Source organism: Condylura cristata, unplaced genomic scaffold (genome assembly GCF_000260355.1).
Source record: "Condylura cristata isolate star-nosed mole 26May11 unplaced genomic scaffold, ConCri1.0 scaffold00028, whole genome shotgun sequence".
NCBI lineage: Eukaryota > Metazoa > Chordata > Mammalia > Eulipotyphla > Talpidae > Condylura > Condylura cristata.
In genome coordinates this window covers 3,090,155-3,105,089 of record NW_004567129.1, presented here as the reverse complement: position 1 = coordinate 3,105,089, position 14,935 = coordinate 3,090,155, and the positions used below count along the sequence as shown (strand labels likewise).

The 14,935-nt window shown below is 59.5% G+C and overlaps 1 protein-coding gene across 1 annotated transcript in view; it reads left to right on the top strand.

Moving 5' to 3' along the window:
* LOC101622441 (zinc finger protein 423) overlaps positions 1 to 9,518 on the top strand; it is a 136,038-nt gene extending 126,520 nt beyond the window's left edge. Inside the window, exons 4-6 of the mRNA XM_012730453.1 lie at positions 162 to 3,376; positions 9,287 to 9,371; positions 9,451 to 9,518. Of these exons, the coding sequence (XP_012585907.1) occupies positions 162 to 3,376; positions 9,287 to 9,371; positions 9,451 to 9,518 (3,368 nt within the window). The remainder of the gene's footprint in view (positions 1 to 161; positions 3,377 to 9,286; positions 9,372 to 9,450) is intronic.
* Positions 9,519 to 14,935: the final 5,417 nt, after the last annotated feature.

The following is a 14,935-nucleotide window of genomic DNA, read 5'->3' as shown; positions in this document are numbered from 1 at the left end:
CCTCCGGCCCCCCGGACTCCCTCCCACCCGGCCCCCGCCGCCGCCGCCGTTGGCCAGCTGCACGGCCTCAGCCCCACGAGCTGTCGAGAAGCTGGCTCTGTCCTTGTTTCTCGGCGGCCCTGGGAATTGCCTCTAATCTCCTTTCTGCCTTCCCCCTGCAGATGCTGACGACGACCCACAACTCTCCTGGGTGGCCTCATCTCCCTCCAGCAAGGATGTTGCGTCACCCACGCAGATGATTGGAGATGGGTGTGACCTCGGCCTGGGCGAGGAGGAAGGGGGCACGGGGCTGCCGTACCCTTGCCAGTTCTGCGACAAGTCCTTCATCCGCCTGAGCTACCTGAAGAGGCACGAGCAGATCCACAGTGACAAGCTGCCGTTCAAGTGCACCTACTGCAGCCGCCTCTTCAAGCACAAGAGGAGCCGTGACCGGCACATCAAGCTGCACACGGGCGACAAGAAGTACCACTGTCACGAGTGCGAGGCGGCCTTCTCCCGCAGCGACCACCTCAAGATCCACCTGAAGACCCACAGCTCCAGCAAGCCCTTCAAGTGCACCGTCTGCAAGCGGGGCTTCTCGTCCACCAGCTCACTGCAGAGCCACATGCAGGCCCACAAGAAGAACAAGGAGCACCTGGCCAAGTCGGAGAAGGAGGCCAAGAAGGACGACTTCATGTGCGACTACTGTGAGGACACCTTCAGCCAGACGGAGGAGCTGGAGAAGCACGTGCTCACCCGCCACCCGCAGCTCTCCGAGAAGGCCGACCTGCAGTGCATCCACTGCCCTGAGGTCTTCGTGGACGAGAACGTGCTGCTCGCCCACATCCACCAGGCCCACGCCAACCAGAAGCACAAGTGCCCCATGTGCCCCGAGCAGTTCTCCTCGGTGGAAGGCGTCTACTGCCACCTGGACAGCCACCGGCAGCCCGACTCCAGCAACCACAGCGTCAGCCCCGACCCCGTGCTGGGCAGCGTGGCCTCCATGAGCAGTGCCACGCCGGACTCCAGCGCCTCCGTGGAGCGTGGCTCCACCCCGGACTCCACCTTGAAGCCGCTGCGGGGCCAGAAGAAGATGCGGGATGACGGGCAGGGCTGGTCCAAGGTGGTCTACAGCTGCCCCTATTGCTCCAAGCGGGACTTTAACAGCCTAGCTGTGCTGGAGATCCACCTCAAGACCATCCACGCGGACAAGCCCCAGCAGAGTCACACGTGCCAGATCTGCCTGGACTCCATGCCCACCCTCTACAACCTCAACGAGCACGTGCGCAAGCTGCACAAGAACCACGCCTACCCGGTCATGCAGTTTGGCAACATCTCCGCCTTCCACTGCAACTATTGCCCCGAGATGTTCGCCGACATCAACAGCCTGCAGGAGCACATCCGCGTCTCCCACTGCGGCCCCAACGCCAACCCGCCCGACGGCAGCAACGCCTTCTTCTGCAACCAGTGCTCCATGGGCTTCCTCACCGAGTCCTCCCTCACCGAGCACATCCAGCAGGCCCACTGCAGCGTGGGCAGCGCCAAGCTGGAGTCGCCAGTGGTGCAGCCCACGCAGTCCTTCATGGAGGTCTATTCCTGCCCCTACTGCACCAACTCGCCCATCTTCGGCTCCATCCTGAAGCTCACCAAGCACATCAAGGAGAACCACAAGAACATTCCGCTGGCCCACAGCAAGAAGTCCAAGGCAGAGCAGAGCCCGGTCTCGTCCGACGTCGAGGTGTCTTCCCCAAAGAGGCAGCGGCTCTCGGCCAGTGCCAATTCCATCTCCAATGGCGAGTACCCCTGTAATCAGTGTGACCTCAAGTTCTCCACCTTTGAGAGCTTCCAGACCCACCTGAAGCTGCACCTGGAGCTGCTGCTGCGGAAGCAGGCGTGCCCCCAGTGCAAAGAGGACTTTGACTCCCAGGAGTCCCTCCTGCAGCACCTGACGGTGCACTACATGACCACGTCCACCCACTACGTCTGCGAGAGCTGCGACAAGCAGTTCTCCTCAGTGGACGACCTGCAGAAGCACCTGCTGGACATGCACACCTTCGTGCTGTACCACTGCACCCTGTGCCAGGAGGTCTTCGACTCCAAGGTGTCCATCCAGGTGCACCTGGCGGTGAAGCACAGCAACGAGAAGAAGATGTACCGCTGCACGGCCTGCAACTGGGACTTCCGCAAGGAGGCCGACCTGCAGGTGCACGTCAAGCACAGCCACCTGGGCAACCCGGCCAAGGCCCACAAGTGCATCTTCTGCGGGGAGACCTTCAGCACCGAGGTGGAGCTGCAGTGCCACATCACCACCCACAGCAAGAAGTACAACTGCAAGTTCTGCAGCAAGGCCTTCCACGCCATCATCCTGCTGGAGAAGCACCTGCGGGAGAAGCACTGCGTGTTCGACGCCGCCACCGAGAACGGCACGGCCAACGGGGTGCCCCCCGCCGCCCCCAAGAAGGCCGAGCCCGCCGACCTGCAGGGCATGCTGCTCAAGAACCCCGAGGCGCCCAACAGCCACGAGGCCAGCGAGGACGACGTGGACGCCTCGGAGCCCATGTACGGCTGTGACATCTGCGGGGCGGCCTACACCATGGAGGTGCTGCTGCAGAACCACCGGCTGCGGGACCACAACATCCGGCCGGGCGAGGACGACGGCTCGCGCAAGAAGGCGGAGTTCATCAAGGGCAGCCACAAGTGCAACGTGTGCTCGCGGACTTTCTTCTCGGAGAACGGGCTCCGGGAGCACCTGCAGACGCACCGCGGCCCCGCCAAACACTACATGTGTCCCATCTGCGGCGAGCGCTTCCCCTCGCTGCTCACGCTCACCGAGCACAAGGTGACCCACAGCAAGAGCCTGGACACGGGCACCTGTCGCATCTGCAAGATGCCCCTGCAGAGCGAGGAGGAGTTCATCGAGCACTGCCAGATGCATCCCGACCTACGCAACTCGCTCACGGGCTTCCGCTGCGTCGTCTGCATGCAGACGGTCACCTCCACGCTGGAGCTCAAGATCCACGGCACCTTCCACATGCAGAAGCTGGCGGGCAGCTCGGCGGCCTCCTCCCCCAACGGCCAGGGGCTGCAGAAGCTCTACAAGTGTGCCCTGTGCCTCAAAGAGTTCCGTAGCAAGCAGGACCTGGTGAAGCTGGACGTCAACGGACTGCCCTACGGCCTCTGTGCCGGCTGCATGGCCCGCAGTGCCAACGGACAGGTGGGCGGCCTGGCCCCGCCCGAGCCTGCCGACCGGCCCTGCGCCGGCCTCCGCTGCCCTGAGTGCAGTGTCAAGTTCGAGAGTGCCGAGGACCTGGAGAGCCACATGCAGACGGACCACCGGGACCTCACGCCAGAGACCAGCGGGCCCCGGAAAGGCGCCCAGACGTCGCCAGTGCCCCGGGTAAGTGAGCTCGTCCGGGCTGGCCCCCTGCTCTTTGCAGGGGCCTGCGGGGCCCCTGAGGTCTCTTGGCGGCCACCCCCTGTAGCCCCGAGAAGCAGCCTCCGTCTGCCCGGCAGTCGGGTCAGCGCCTCCGTCTGCCCGGCAGTCGGGTCTGAGCTCAAACCCGCTGCTGCCTCTTCCCTTGCAGCTGTGTGATGTGACATATATTACCTCTCTCTGGGCCTCATTTGCCAAGTGCTTGTCTGTGAAAGGGGAGTAATAATGGGTCTCTTCGCATGGCTGTGAGAGGCGGTGGCCTCGTAGGGCCTGGGCTGTGTCTGATGCTGGGGAGCCCTGGGTGATGGCTTCACCTTGCCACTGATCTGGGCGCACTCTGGCTCTTGCCTGTGGGGTCTCCTTGGGCAAGTCACTGCTGTCTGGGCTTTCGATCCAGGATGCCCTTGACCATTCGTAGGGCTAATTGTACATAAAGGGCTTGGAACCTGGCACCTACGGTGTGTGGTGCTGGCTGTAATCAATCACCCACCGACACCTTGTCACCAGCAGCGTCATCACAGAGCAGCCTCAGGAAGGGTTCCAGTTACTGGCCTCGTTAAGGGTGGATGGGTGGATGGATGGATGGATGGATGGGTTCATCAGATTTGCTTGAGCACCCGTTATATTTGGGAGTTTCTGGCAGCCGAGTAGGATCAGAAATAGACCCTGCCTTGGCGGGCCCGAGACCTGGGGGGACTGAGGGCCCTAAACGGTGGTTTCAACGAGGCAGGGGAGGTCTGGGCTATTGGCAAGGTGCCTAGGCTCTGGGTCCAGCTGCTGAGGGGGCCTGGTGGTGGCCAGGAGCCTGCTCGGCCCTTGGGTGAGCAGAGAGTGGGAGCTGCCACTGATTTTGTGTTGTCTGTTCCAGACCTCAGGAGCAGCTTCCCCATGAGGGCTGCCTTGGCGCCACGGGCAGGGACGCAGGATTTGGGGGGGGACCACCTGTGACAGGTGCCTGCTGCAACACAGGGATGTTTGCTGTGGGAGCAGAATTGGGATTTGGGGGCGAGCTTGAGGAGGCGGAGGGCTGAGTGGGCAAAGGGAGAGCCCAGGGTGGGAGGGACTATAGAGGCCTCCAGGCCCAGCTCCCATATGAGGTCCAGCACGTCAGAGGGACCTGTCTGGACCCCTGGCTGGACGGGGGACGGCCGCATGAGATGTGTCACGAAAGCCACATGTCTAGGTTGCCTGGAACAGAGAGCTCATTTTAGGGGAGGTGACACCCCACCCTGTCCAGGTCTTTTGACCAAGCTGACCTCCAGTAGGGAACCATTCACGGGTCCTGACCTGGCCCTGGTCACTGCTGTCCGCTCTGCCTCAGCTCGCTGGTCTTCGGCGTGGGGAGCACCGGGACCCTGGAGTCTGAGCACCGAGGGGGAAATCTCCCTCTTCCAGTACCCACCTGTGATTTGACCCCTCTGGGCCTCCGCTGCTACCTGCAAAGCCAGAAGGAAATAGTAATGATAACACGTCACCGCAACAAATCCGAGTACTGGGAACGGGTAACAGTCGTTACAGGGAAGAGAGGTCGCCGTGGCATCGTGCCAGGCTGTATTCTGCCCTCACTGCTGCTTGGTTGGTGCCTGCCCCTGGCCAGTTGTCACCATCCCCGATGCTGATCTCAGCACTGGCCCCCAGGATTAAATGAGTACAGAAGTGCTGGGCACACAGTAAACGCCACTTGTTACTTTTCCTTTTTTTAATCATAACTTACCAAGGGACAGGGACGTGCCAAGCTCTTTATGTCTGTTTAACGCGACCGCAGCGAGCAAATGGACGTGGGAGCAGTGGGGGAGTTTGCCACGAGCGCCAGCCTTCACCCGGCCGAGGGGGGACCGGAACGCAGGGGTGTGCCAAGCGCAGCCGGCCCCCGACCAAGGGGCCAGCCAGCGCTGGGGGCCCATCCTGGTCGAAAGTGGGGACAGGCTGCGGGGCCTGGGGGTGTAATCCCCCATGCTCAGACACCAAGACTGCGCACAGGCTGGCCCGAGAGCTCTGCTCCCCTCCTCCCAGTCCCGTCCCTGCCCCCGGCACAGTGGGGTTCTGGGGGCTGTGAGGCCGAGGTGTCACCGCCTCCTGTCCCTCGCCTGCATCCTGCATCCTGCCCCATTTTTGTAAAGCCCCTACTGTGTGGACAGGTGGTGCTCCCCTGGGCATCAGTCTTACTCTGTTTCCATGGCAACAACCTGGGAACCTCGCTGCGACCTCTATTTTGGCAAAGAGGGGATCCGGGCGCAGAAAGCTGGGGCCACATACCCCAGAACGCCCAGCTGTGTATGGCGTGCAGGGTTTTGAACCAAGGGGGTGTGGGGTTTGTGGGAGCTCGATACGCCTCCTTCTCCCTGACCCCGGCCTCGTGAGAGGGGGAGGTGACTGAATCACATCTAGAGGTCTGGGCAGATGGGCCATTTGCAGAAAGGAACTAGACAAAGCCTGGCGCCTCCCGGTGAAGGCACAGCCCCAGGGGCTTTGCCCCCTGCCTGGGCACGCCTGGGGGCAGGGGCCCAGCTGTCTGTTAGCCCACCCCGCCCTCCCCGAGGACTCACGCATGTAAGAGCAGACTCTGGGGGCTGCGCGGGGGCTTGGGGGCTGGCAGGCTGGGACCCTTGGGAGTGTAGCCATGGCAACCAGCTCTCGGAGGACTGGGTTCCCGTGGGGCTGAGGCTGCTGTCGGCTGGAGCATGAAGCGTTGAGGTTTCTGCTTCCCCTCTGTTTATGGGTAATAACAACATCACTCTAACTCCAGGCCACCCTGGGCAAACCCCGATCCCCAGGCGACTCGCCAGGTCCTCGAGGTGCCTCACCTGCAGGAGGGCAGGTTGGGTGCTCTCTCCTCCATCTCACAGAGGAGTAAACAGACGTCCAGGAGCGGCCAGGCCCACCCCCGCCGGCTCCCAGGATGGCTGCTCAGACCGTGAGGCCTGCCTGGCAACCGATCCCGGTTCTGTCACTCACCAGTGTGGAGTTTGGGCCCAGAACTTCAGCCTCTCGCAGCCCCACCCGCTCCTGCCACCAAGTGGCGCTGACAGAGCAGTGGTGAGCGCTCAGACCCGTGGCGCCCGCCTAGCGGGTGCTCAGTGAACACAAGCTGCCCGGCAGCCAAATGGGCCACCCTGCTCCGCTCCTCAGTGCTCTCCCCCCGCCCCCTCCGCCCCAGCTCCATTCTCAGCTGTGCTTCGTGTCCTGCCCCTCTCTGAGGCTGGGCGGGGCCCTGCTGGTGGCTGGGGCCAGCTCCTGCCTGCGTCCCGTGGATTCAGCTTTGTTTCTCCTGAGCCGGGGATGTGGCCATGGCAGGGAGATGCTTTGGATGCTGGTTGCTGTTCTGTGATGATGGCTCTTCTGGGCTAAAGCTCCGGGGTGGGGGTGGGGGGCTCTCTGGGGAAGACTAGGAGGAGGTGTTGGGGTGAGGACTGGAGTGGCCCGGGCTGCAGCGGAGGGAGACAGTGAGGGTGCCCTCACCTGCTTGTCCCCACCTACCTGGAGCGCAGACAGCCGGGGCCGGGTGCCCTGGGCTGGAGCACCTGTGGCCTCTCCCTTTTCGTGCGGTGCCTTCGCGAGGTTGGAGCTGGTGAGTGGTGTGAGTGAGTGTGTGCGCCTGCGTGGTGTGGCGGTCAGCCTCCAGAGAGGGAGCTCAAGGCCTGCGTGTCTCTGGGGATCAGTGGGGCCAGCCCCGCTATGAGAGCTGTCATCTCCGTGGCCTCCACCTCTGTGAGGACATTGCACCTGGTATCTGTGTGGCTCGTGACTGCCCAGGAGGGTCTTGTGTGTGGAGGGAAGATGGGAGTGTATGTATGGTCACATGTCTGTGTGTCTGTCCATATGTGTGTCCATGCCTGTGCATACAGGCTGTGTGTGACAGAGACAAGAGAAGACAGCGAGGTTCTTCTAGCCAGTAAGCCTTCTGACCCCCTCCTTGGCAATTCCCTAGAGCCATTCCTCTCCCTCTACCTTCCCACCCCTCCAGGAAGGGCCCAGTCCTCTGGCAGGGCTCTTTCTGCCACCAAGGTTGGCCATGGGTGGAGGGGCATTGTCCTGCCTGGACCTCGGTGACTTCTCATCCAAGCATAGTAAGCCCTTCATTCACCTGCGCTGGGAGGAACAGTCAGAAGCACCCCATCATGGACTGCCCCCCCCACGGTCTGATCCAGCCATGCCCGTGGCTTCCAGAAGCTTCCAGAATCCTCCTTCCGGGGGTCATGGCCTTCCATATCCAGCAGGCTTCCCTTTGGCTTCGTTGGCATGGGGTGTGCTTCATTCTCTTGTTCGTTCATTGACTCATCTATATCAGTATCAAGAGCTCTCAGTCTGGCTAGGCAGGGTGAGCAGTGGACACATGCGAGGGGATGAGTGACTCGGACAGTGGAGAAACCCAAGGCCATTTTTCCTCATGAGTGTGCACCTGGAGACGAGCCGAGCGGGCACTGACTGTGCCCTCAGAAGAGCCCCACCCTGCAGTCCTCTTCCAGCCTGACCATCTCCCTCTGGCCGCGGGGAAGCTGGGCTCCCCAGCCCTGTCCTGCCCCTACAGACTCCCCTGTTCCTCTCAGCGTGTTTCCCTGTAGAGTGCCTGCTTGCAGACCTGCAATTCTGTGACCTGCACCAAGGACACATTGAACCCCCAGACCCACTGAAACAGGGGTGGGGAGGGGAAGGCCCTCTGGCCTTTTACCCTATGAGCTTTGCTCATTTGTTCAACAGATCCCAAACACTTAGTCTTTGTGGCCTTGGGACCCAGGTGGTGGACAAAGCACATCCTGACCCATTGGGTGCTCATGGTGCATCAGGAACAAACTAGAACAAACTAGACAATGCTATGTACTGATTAACTTGACACTTTCTGTGTAAGCTTGGGGCCCTGGGGAGACCCTCAACTTTGCTGTGGTGAGAGTGGGCTTCTTAGAAGAGGTGACATCTGAACTGAACCCTCAAGGCCACAGCATAGACAGCGGCCTGGAGTGAGAGACCAGGAGCTGCAGGTGTGGGTGCTGTGTCTATGTTGCCTGGTGATTCACTCTGGCTGCACTGTTGAGAGTGTGGCCCGAGTGTGCAGCCAAAACCTAAGTCGCACTCCCTTTTCAGAGGTCTAGAGAGTCCTCAACCTTAGGGATTTTGTATCCTGAACCATTCCTCCCTCTTCTAACCAACGGCCACGACCCTCCTGTCCTTGGGCTAATGCCACCTCAGTCCACAGGAGGCTTCGTGGTGAGAGTGAGTGCCACTCTTTGCAGTAGGTCTTCAAGAAGCTTTGAGGCACTTTGATGAGCTCCCTATTTCTGCCCCACTCCCAGAGTCAGCTGGTAATAGCTCTTTGTCCATTCAGATCCACCTGGGGTCCCATCGTTGAGGTGGATGTGAGGAATCACACCACAGTTGGCAGGAGCAGTGTGCTTGGCCGCATATTCATAGGACATGTGGAAAGGAGAGAGAGTAGGTGGATGGATGGATAGATGGAAGGAAGGAAGGAAGAGTGGCTGGCTGGATGCATGTGTGTATGATTGGTTGGGTGTGCAGATGGGTGACTGCGTGTGCGTGCGTGTGTCTGGGCAGAAAGGTGGAAGATAGGTAGCTGGAAGGGGCCTGCTCCCAGCAGGCCAGGCTCCTTCACCTTCCTTTCCGTGCTTCTGCTCTGCGCTCTCACCTTGGTTTGGGCTATTTCTCTGGGACTTGCAGAGAAGCAGCTTCCTTGAATGGAGGCTGGACAGTCCGCCCCTTGCCCCGACAGGAGGGCTGGCTCCAGAGGCAGTGAGACCTGGCACGGCCCAGCGCCCTCCTGGGGACTCACGTCAGGGTCTCTAGGAACTTCTGTTTTCTGCTCTCACATTTCTTTTCCACCCTCTAATGGTCTTATTCATTTTCTTCTTGGTTTCCAAACAGAAAAAGACATACCAGTGCATCAAGTGCCAGATGACCTTCGAGAACGAGAGAGAGATCCAAATCCATGTTGCCAACCACATGATCGGTAAGAGCCTCTCCCGCTCCTGGGCCGGAGCCGCTCGGCCCCAAGCTTGCGGCTCCCACCGCCCGCCTCTGGCTCTTAGGGCGGAGGACGGAGCCGCAGCCGCCTTTGCTGCGACATTTCAAAGGGATCCGGAGTGTCAGGCTGTAGCGCCCTCCCCATTGGAGCCTTCTTGTTGCGACTCTGCTCGCATTACAGTCAGACTTCTGACAGTCGCTTCCATTTCCCAGCATAAATTTCCCTCCATTTCTGAAACAAAGTGCTTTCCAGTTGTCAAGCACTCAGGGGCAATTATGCTTCAATTTCGTATGTCATGACATTGAATAGATTTAACTGCTCGCATTTCTCCACTAAGCGTGTGAATTCCTCAGGCACATTGTCAAAACAGAAGGCTTGCAAAGTTATTTCGGTCCTTTTCCTATTCCTCTTCAAGTGGTTTTGGACTTTGGAACACTCAGCCTTTCTAGGAGGGGAGCTTCAGTTGGCCCGACGCTCCGAGGAAGGGTAAAGAACTTGCTGGGTGTGGGTTCCCCCGTAGAGGGGTGTCCATACATCCCCCTTGCAACCCCCACATTGAGAGCACAGGGGGATTTCTGGTGAGCATGGGGCCAAGGAGGGCAGCTTCTGGAATTTAGATGCTCTAGGTCTTTGGAGATCACCTTCTCCAAGGCCTCTGTGGTCTGAACAATGAGGCTTGAGCTTCCTGACCCTGAACTTGCCCCCGCTTTTCTTCCTGTAAGCTCTTTTCTTTATAGTTTTACAACAGCCACGCCGACAGACGGCACTGTTTTCCACATGCCCACTGCATACATTCAGAACAAATCCTCCCAAGTGTACAACTCTGTGAGCGCTTGGAACAGAGCCCCCAGAGTAACCAACGCCCCCTTGATCAGGACCCCCCACCAGCTAAAGGTTCTCATGCTCTGATTTCCGGGGCGTAGGCTGCCTCCGCCTTTTGCCCTTTACGTCAGTGGGGTCTGCCCCCCGCTGCCTTTGCTCTGGCGACTTGCTTGTCGGTGGCCCTGCGCCTTCTCACGCGTGACTGTCCACCCGGTGAGCACATCTCCCTTACTTGCTTCTGCGCTTGGTGGGCTTCTGGGTGGTTCCATTTTGCAGCTGTTTCCAGTGGTGCGCCAGTGGGGCACGTCCTTGCTGGCAGGAGGGGCCTGGGCCCTCTGCCCCAGTGGCATAATCTCAGAGCCCGGAGCGGCGGGCCACAGGTTGTGAGTTGGGGCCTTTCAGTAGGTGCTGACAAGTTTCCTAAGCGGCCCTGACCCCACACTCGCACGGTGGCTTCGGGGCCCTTGCCGCAGGTCGGCTGCCTGCAGAGGAGCAGTGATGCTGGGGTCAGGCCAGCTCCCCACCTCGCTGCAGTGTTGTGTGGTCGGTGGGCCTGGGTCCCGCACCCCCGAGGCACTGGCCCCCACTGTGTGTGGCGGCGCTCGCCCAGCGGTGAGGGCGTGGGGAGCCTTGAGGGGCAGGTAGGGCCCTGGGCCTGACAAGGAGAGATGGGTGGCTTTTTAATTTCTTTGATTTGAAAGCCCCCTGCTGAAGCCGAAGAAGGAAACGACCCTGTCAGTTATTGGATGCTTTCACACGAGTGTGTCGAGGCGCTGAAGATGAAGATATCTAAAAATGTTTGCTTTGGTAGCAGGTGTTAATGTGAGCTCGTGTTTGTAAGCACAAGGGCGAGAGCTGGCTAATTGGACTGCAGTGATTTCGAGGTACCCCCACCTCCGCCCTCCTCCTGCCTTTTTCTCCTGCACAGCCTGGAAGCTGCGTGTCCTCAGGCAGAAGGCGAAGGGTTGCTTTTAACTAGAGTTGCAGGGGTCTGAAAGGACAGCTTGGGGGGCTTCTGGGCCTCTGTGTGACGGAGGAGTCCTCTCTGGTGACTACACAGGGGCCCTTGCCTGGTCTACTCGGCAGTGCTGGGAGCTGGCCTGGGTTTAGGTCACATGGGACCTGCGCTCCTCAGCGCCTGTGAGATGATGGTTCAGTCTCAGAAAGTCTCCCTGTATGGGCCTCTCTGTGTGGCTGGGGACCCCCCTAAAGCCACACCTCTGGTGGCAGTGAGGGGCCACCTCTCACTTTTTAAATTTTTTCTTAAGTTTTATTTTTATTTATTTATGCATATAAGAGCTGCTAGGGTGGAGGCCAGAGGTGGGGCGGTGGGGGTTGAGAAGCTCCACCAGAGACAGAGGAGACAGAGTGGGGAGCAGAACAGGCAGATGGACTGAAACACACTGCTGAGAGGAGCAGCGGGCGGGCCAGGAGAGGTCTGCTAGGCCATGTGGGTCACCTCCAGGGCTGGAGATCAAACTCATGTTTCAGTGGCTGCGGCTGGCTTGGTGGTGCTGAGACTTAACCCCTGCGCCACCAGGGAGAGCTCATCGCTCATTCTTATTCATCCCCCTCACCTGTTCATCCTCTACCTACCAAAGATCTCAGCATTGACATGGCCCCTGCCTTCTGAGACCCCAGCACCCCACAGAGGACCCCACAGCACACACACCAGGCTGGGATGGGAAGGCACCGTTGGGCAAGGGCGCCAACAGCTGCCAAGCGCTGCACTTAACACACCAGGGGCAGTAGGTGTAGGCAGCTTTTATCCTTCTAACGGAGGTTTAGCAACTTTAGCAAGTTCCCCGGCCGGGAGCAGCAGAGCCAAGGGCTGAGCCAAAGTCACTGTCTCCACTCTCCCGGCTCCTCTGCTAGGGCCTGGGCTAGAGACATCCAGCCCTGCCCCTGGGGACCCTGTGCACGGGGAGGCTGGTGAGCCCCTAGCTAATACAGTGCAGCGAGGTTGCTGCTTCCAGAGCAGGGACCCCCGGATGCACATGGCCTGTCAGCAAGGTCTGGGTGTTGGAGAAGAGAGTCCTCTGCCGGGCTGTCCTTGGCAGAGGGAGCAGGAAGCAAAGAGGGGGGCGCCCCAAGTTGTCTGGGATGGGGGTCCCTTGGAGGCATCTCATGTAGTGGCATCAAAGGCAGTGAGGGTGTGGAGGCAGCTTGGGGCTGGCCCATGGGGGACCTTGCAAGCCTGGTTAAGGGGTTTGGACTTGATCTGCTCTCTAGGCCCAAATCTGGGAACCCTTCAGCTAATGTTTTATTCGGCGCCTCTTGAAAACCAGAAGGGGTGGCAGCCAGGGCCCCACACTTGCACGTGGCACAGGGAGCCCAGCTGCGTCTTCCCGGGCACCACAGCCCCGCTTGTCTCGAATGTAGTTGTGTGTGCTTTTGAAAATTTGTGTCCCCATCTGCACCAGAGCGTGTGACCTTGGACTTAGCCTAGGGAGCCACTGAAGGTTGTGGAGCAGAACTGGCCTGGGTGTAGCTAAGTGTTTGAGGAGGATGAATCTGGCTGCGGTATTGACAGGGAGCCTCCTGGCCTGGCCTAGGGCTGAGGGCACGAGGCTGGGAGAGGTGAGGAAGGAGGCGACAGAATTCACACTTGGCCTGAGCTGTGTGCGTGCGGGCGCTGGTGACTTGGGAATGTGACCGGAAGAGAGGTCGGTACAGAAACTTGGCTCTCCAGTCCCCATACAAAGTGTTGGGGCCCAGCGTCCCTGTGGAAGGTTTCCCCTGCTAAGTGGCCCAAGCCCAGAGTGGCCGCCCTGAGTCAGCGGGGGTAAAAGCCCCCCTTAGTGGCACCAAGGGGACTCAGCTGGTAGAAGTGGCCCTGCTCATTTGGCGGCCTTCTCATAAACTCGGGGCACCGGGGGTCTGAGGGAGGCCTCCCCAGGGGCCGAGACGGCCGGAGACCTCCCCTGGGGGACTCTAAACTGGCCTTTTTATAGCAGGGGGCCTCTTCGTGGCTTTGCAGCCTCCAGACCCTGAGAGTTATGATGACTCAGGGCCACGTCTCCTTGGAAACATTTCCCCAGCACCCTCCCCTGGCGGCCGCTGAGGAAGGAGTGATTTGGAGCTGGTAGAAAGGCAAGGGTCTTTTGAAACCTTTTCAACAGCATGGTCTCCTTTGAAATTCCCCCTCCCCACAAAGAATGAGGGCCCCTTCTCTGGGCCTCCCCCAGCTTTTGAAATGGTTTTAGACACCCCCTCTGCTAGCAGGCACATCAAAAACTTGGAGCAATCCACAGCTCCCTTCTGTGGCCTCCTGCCTGGGTGACCCGGCTCTGCCCAGCTGCCCCTTCCCCGCCTTCCCAGTCCTCCCCCCTCTCCCCCTGCTCCAGCCCCCAACCTCCTGCGGCCCCACCCCTCCCTAGACTCTGAAGGATGGCAGACAGAGAAAATGGCTCTGTAGGCGGCCTCTGCCTTGGGCTCCCTGGGGCCTGCTGAGGAGAGCTGAAGGCTGGTGGGGTGCCCTCCCCCCTCAGAAATACCCGCCCCCCTCCGGGGGCTGTGCAAGGGAAGAGCCTCTTCCATGTGTGTTGAAAGTATATGCACAGGGCATTCTGGGCCTCTGACCCAGAGGAAACTGATTAGGGCTGAGGCCTGTCTCCCACAACTGCTTATGGACATTCTCCTCCCGGTTCCCATCTGGTGCATACGTGGTTGGATAAGGGCTTTGAGAACTTGTCCTTGAAATAACGAACTTGTTATGACCCAGGTTGCCCCCACGGGAGTGACTCAGCCTCTGGGCCCCTGGATGTCCTTACTCAGGGCTTCATGGGCCCCTGGGGGAGCCCCCAGGAGAGGCAGGGCTGGGAAGGGACAGCCCTCAGGGAATCTTGTCAGGAACATTTGCCCTCCATGTCCTTGGAAAGTGGTTGTGGTCCCCGTGGCAGGCAGCCAGGCCCGAGTCAAGCCCGTCCCAGTGGGGCATTAGTCACTCTGGAGACGTTATTTTCTTGATCACATCAGCCCCTTCCCCTGGGCGCCTCTTAGGGGCTGAGCTTTCCTGTTGGGGGTACACAAACAAAGGGGCATTTGGAAGATCAGCTCTCCGACCTCCTGCTCAGGCTGTAACGCTCCCTCCACACTGGCCGGCGGTCCTTGTCCTTGTCTCTCTCTGCTCCCCAGAAACTGAGCCGCCTCGCCGTGGCAGGCCCCGGTCTGCCTGCCGGGAGGTGTGTGTGAGTGAGAGAAGGGGTGACAAGTCTTCTGCCTTCTGAATTGTGAAGAACCACGATCCTGGAGACGTGTGGAATCTTGCATGCCAGGGTCTTGCTGCAGACCGGGCCTGTGGCATGTGGAGGAGGTTGGTCTGGTGTGGAAATCAGTGTCTTATCCTTTCTCCAAGGAAATACAAAAACCCTCAAATGTACTGGAAGAAAAAACACATGGAAAGGAAAAGAAGAAGGGGTTCCTGTCTCCTCTCTATTGATGGGGTTGTCAACAGTGGGGCTTTGGATTCAGGGAACACAAGACCTTAAACATCTGTATCACCTTAGTTTGTGATAAAAATGTCTCCCTCTTCCCCTGAAGATCATAGTTCAAGTTCTGGAATTATTCTGTCAAAGTAATAAGACTACACAGAGAACCTATAATCCAATTTTTTTGGTATTTATTTATTTAGCAAAAACCCCAAATGGGTCACAGTTATGCCCCTCAATCCCTGCAGGCAAGAGGTCTCAGTTTCCTTGATTTTGAATGTCACTGGTTGGCTTAAG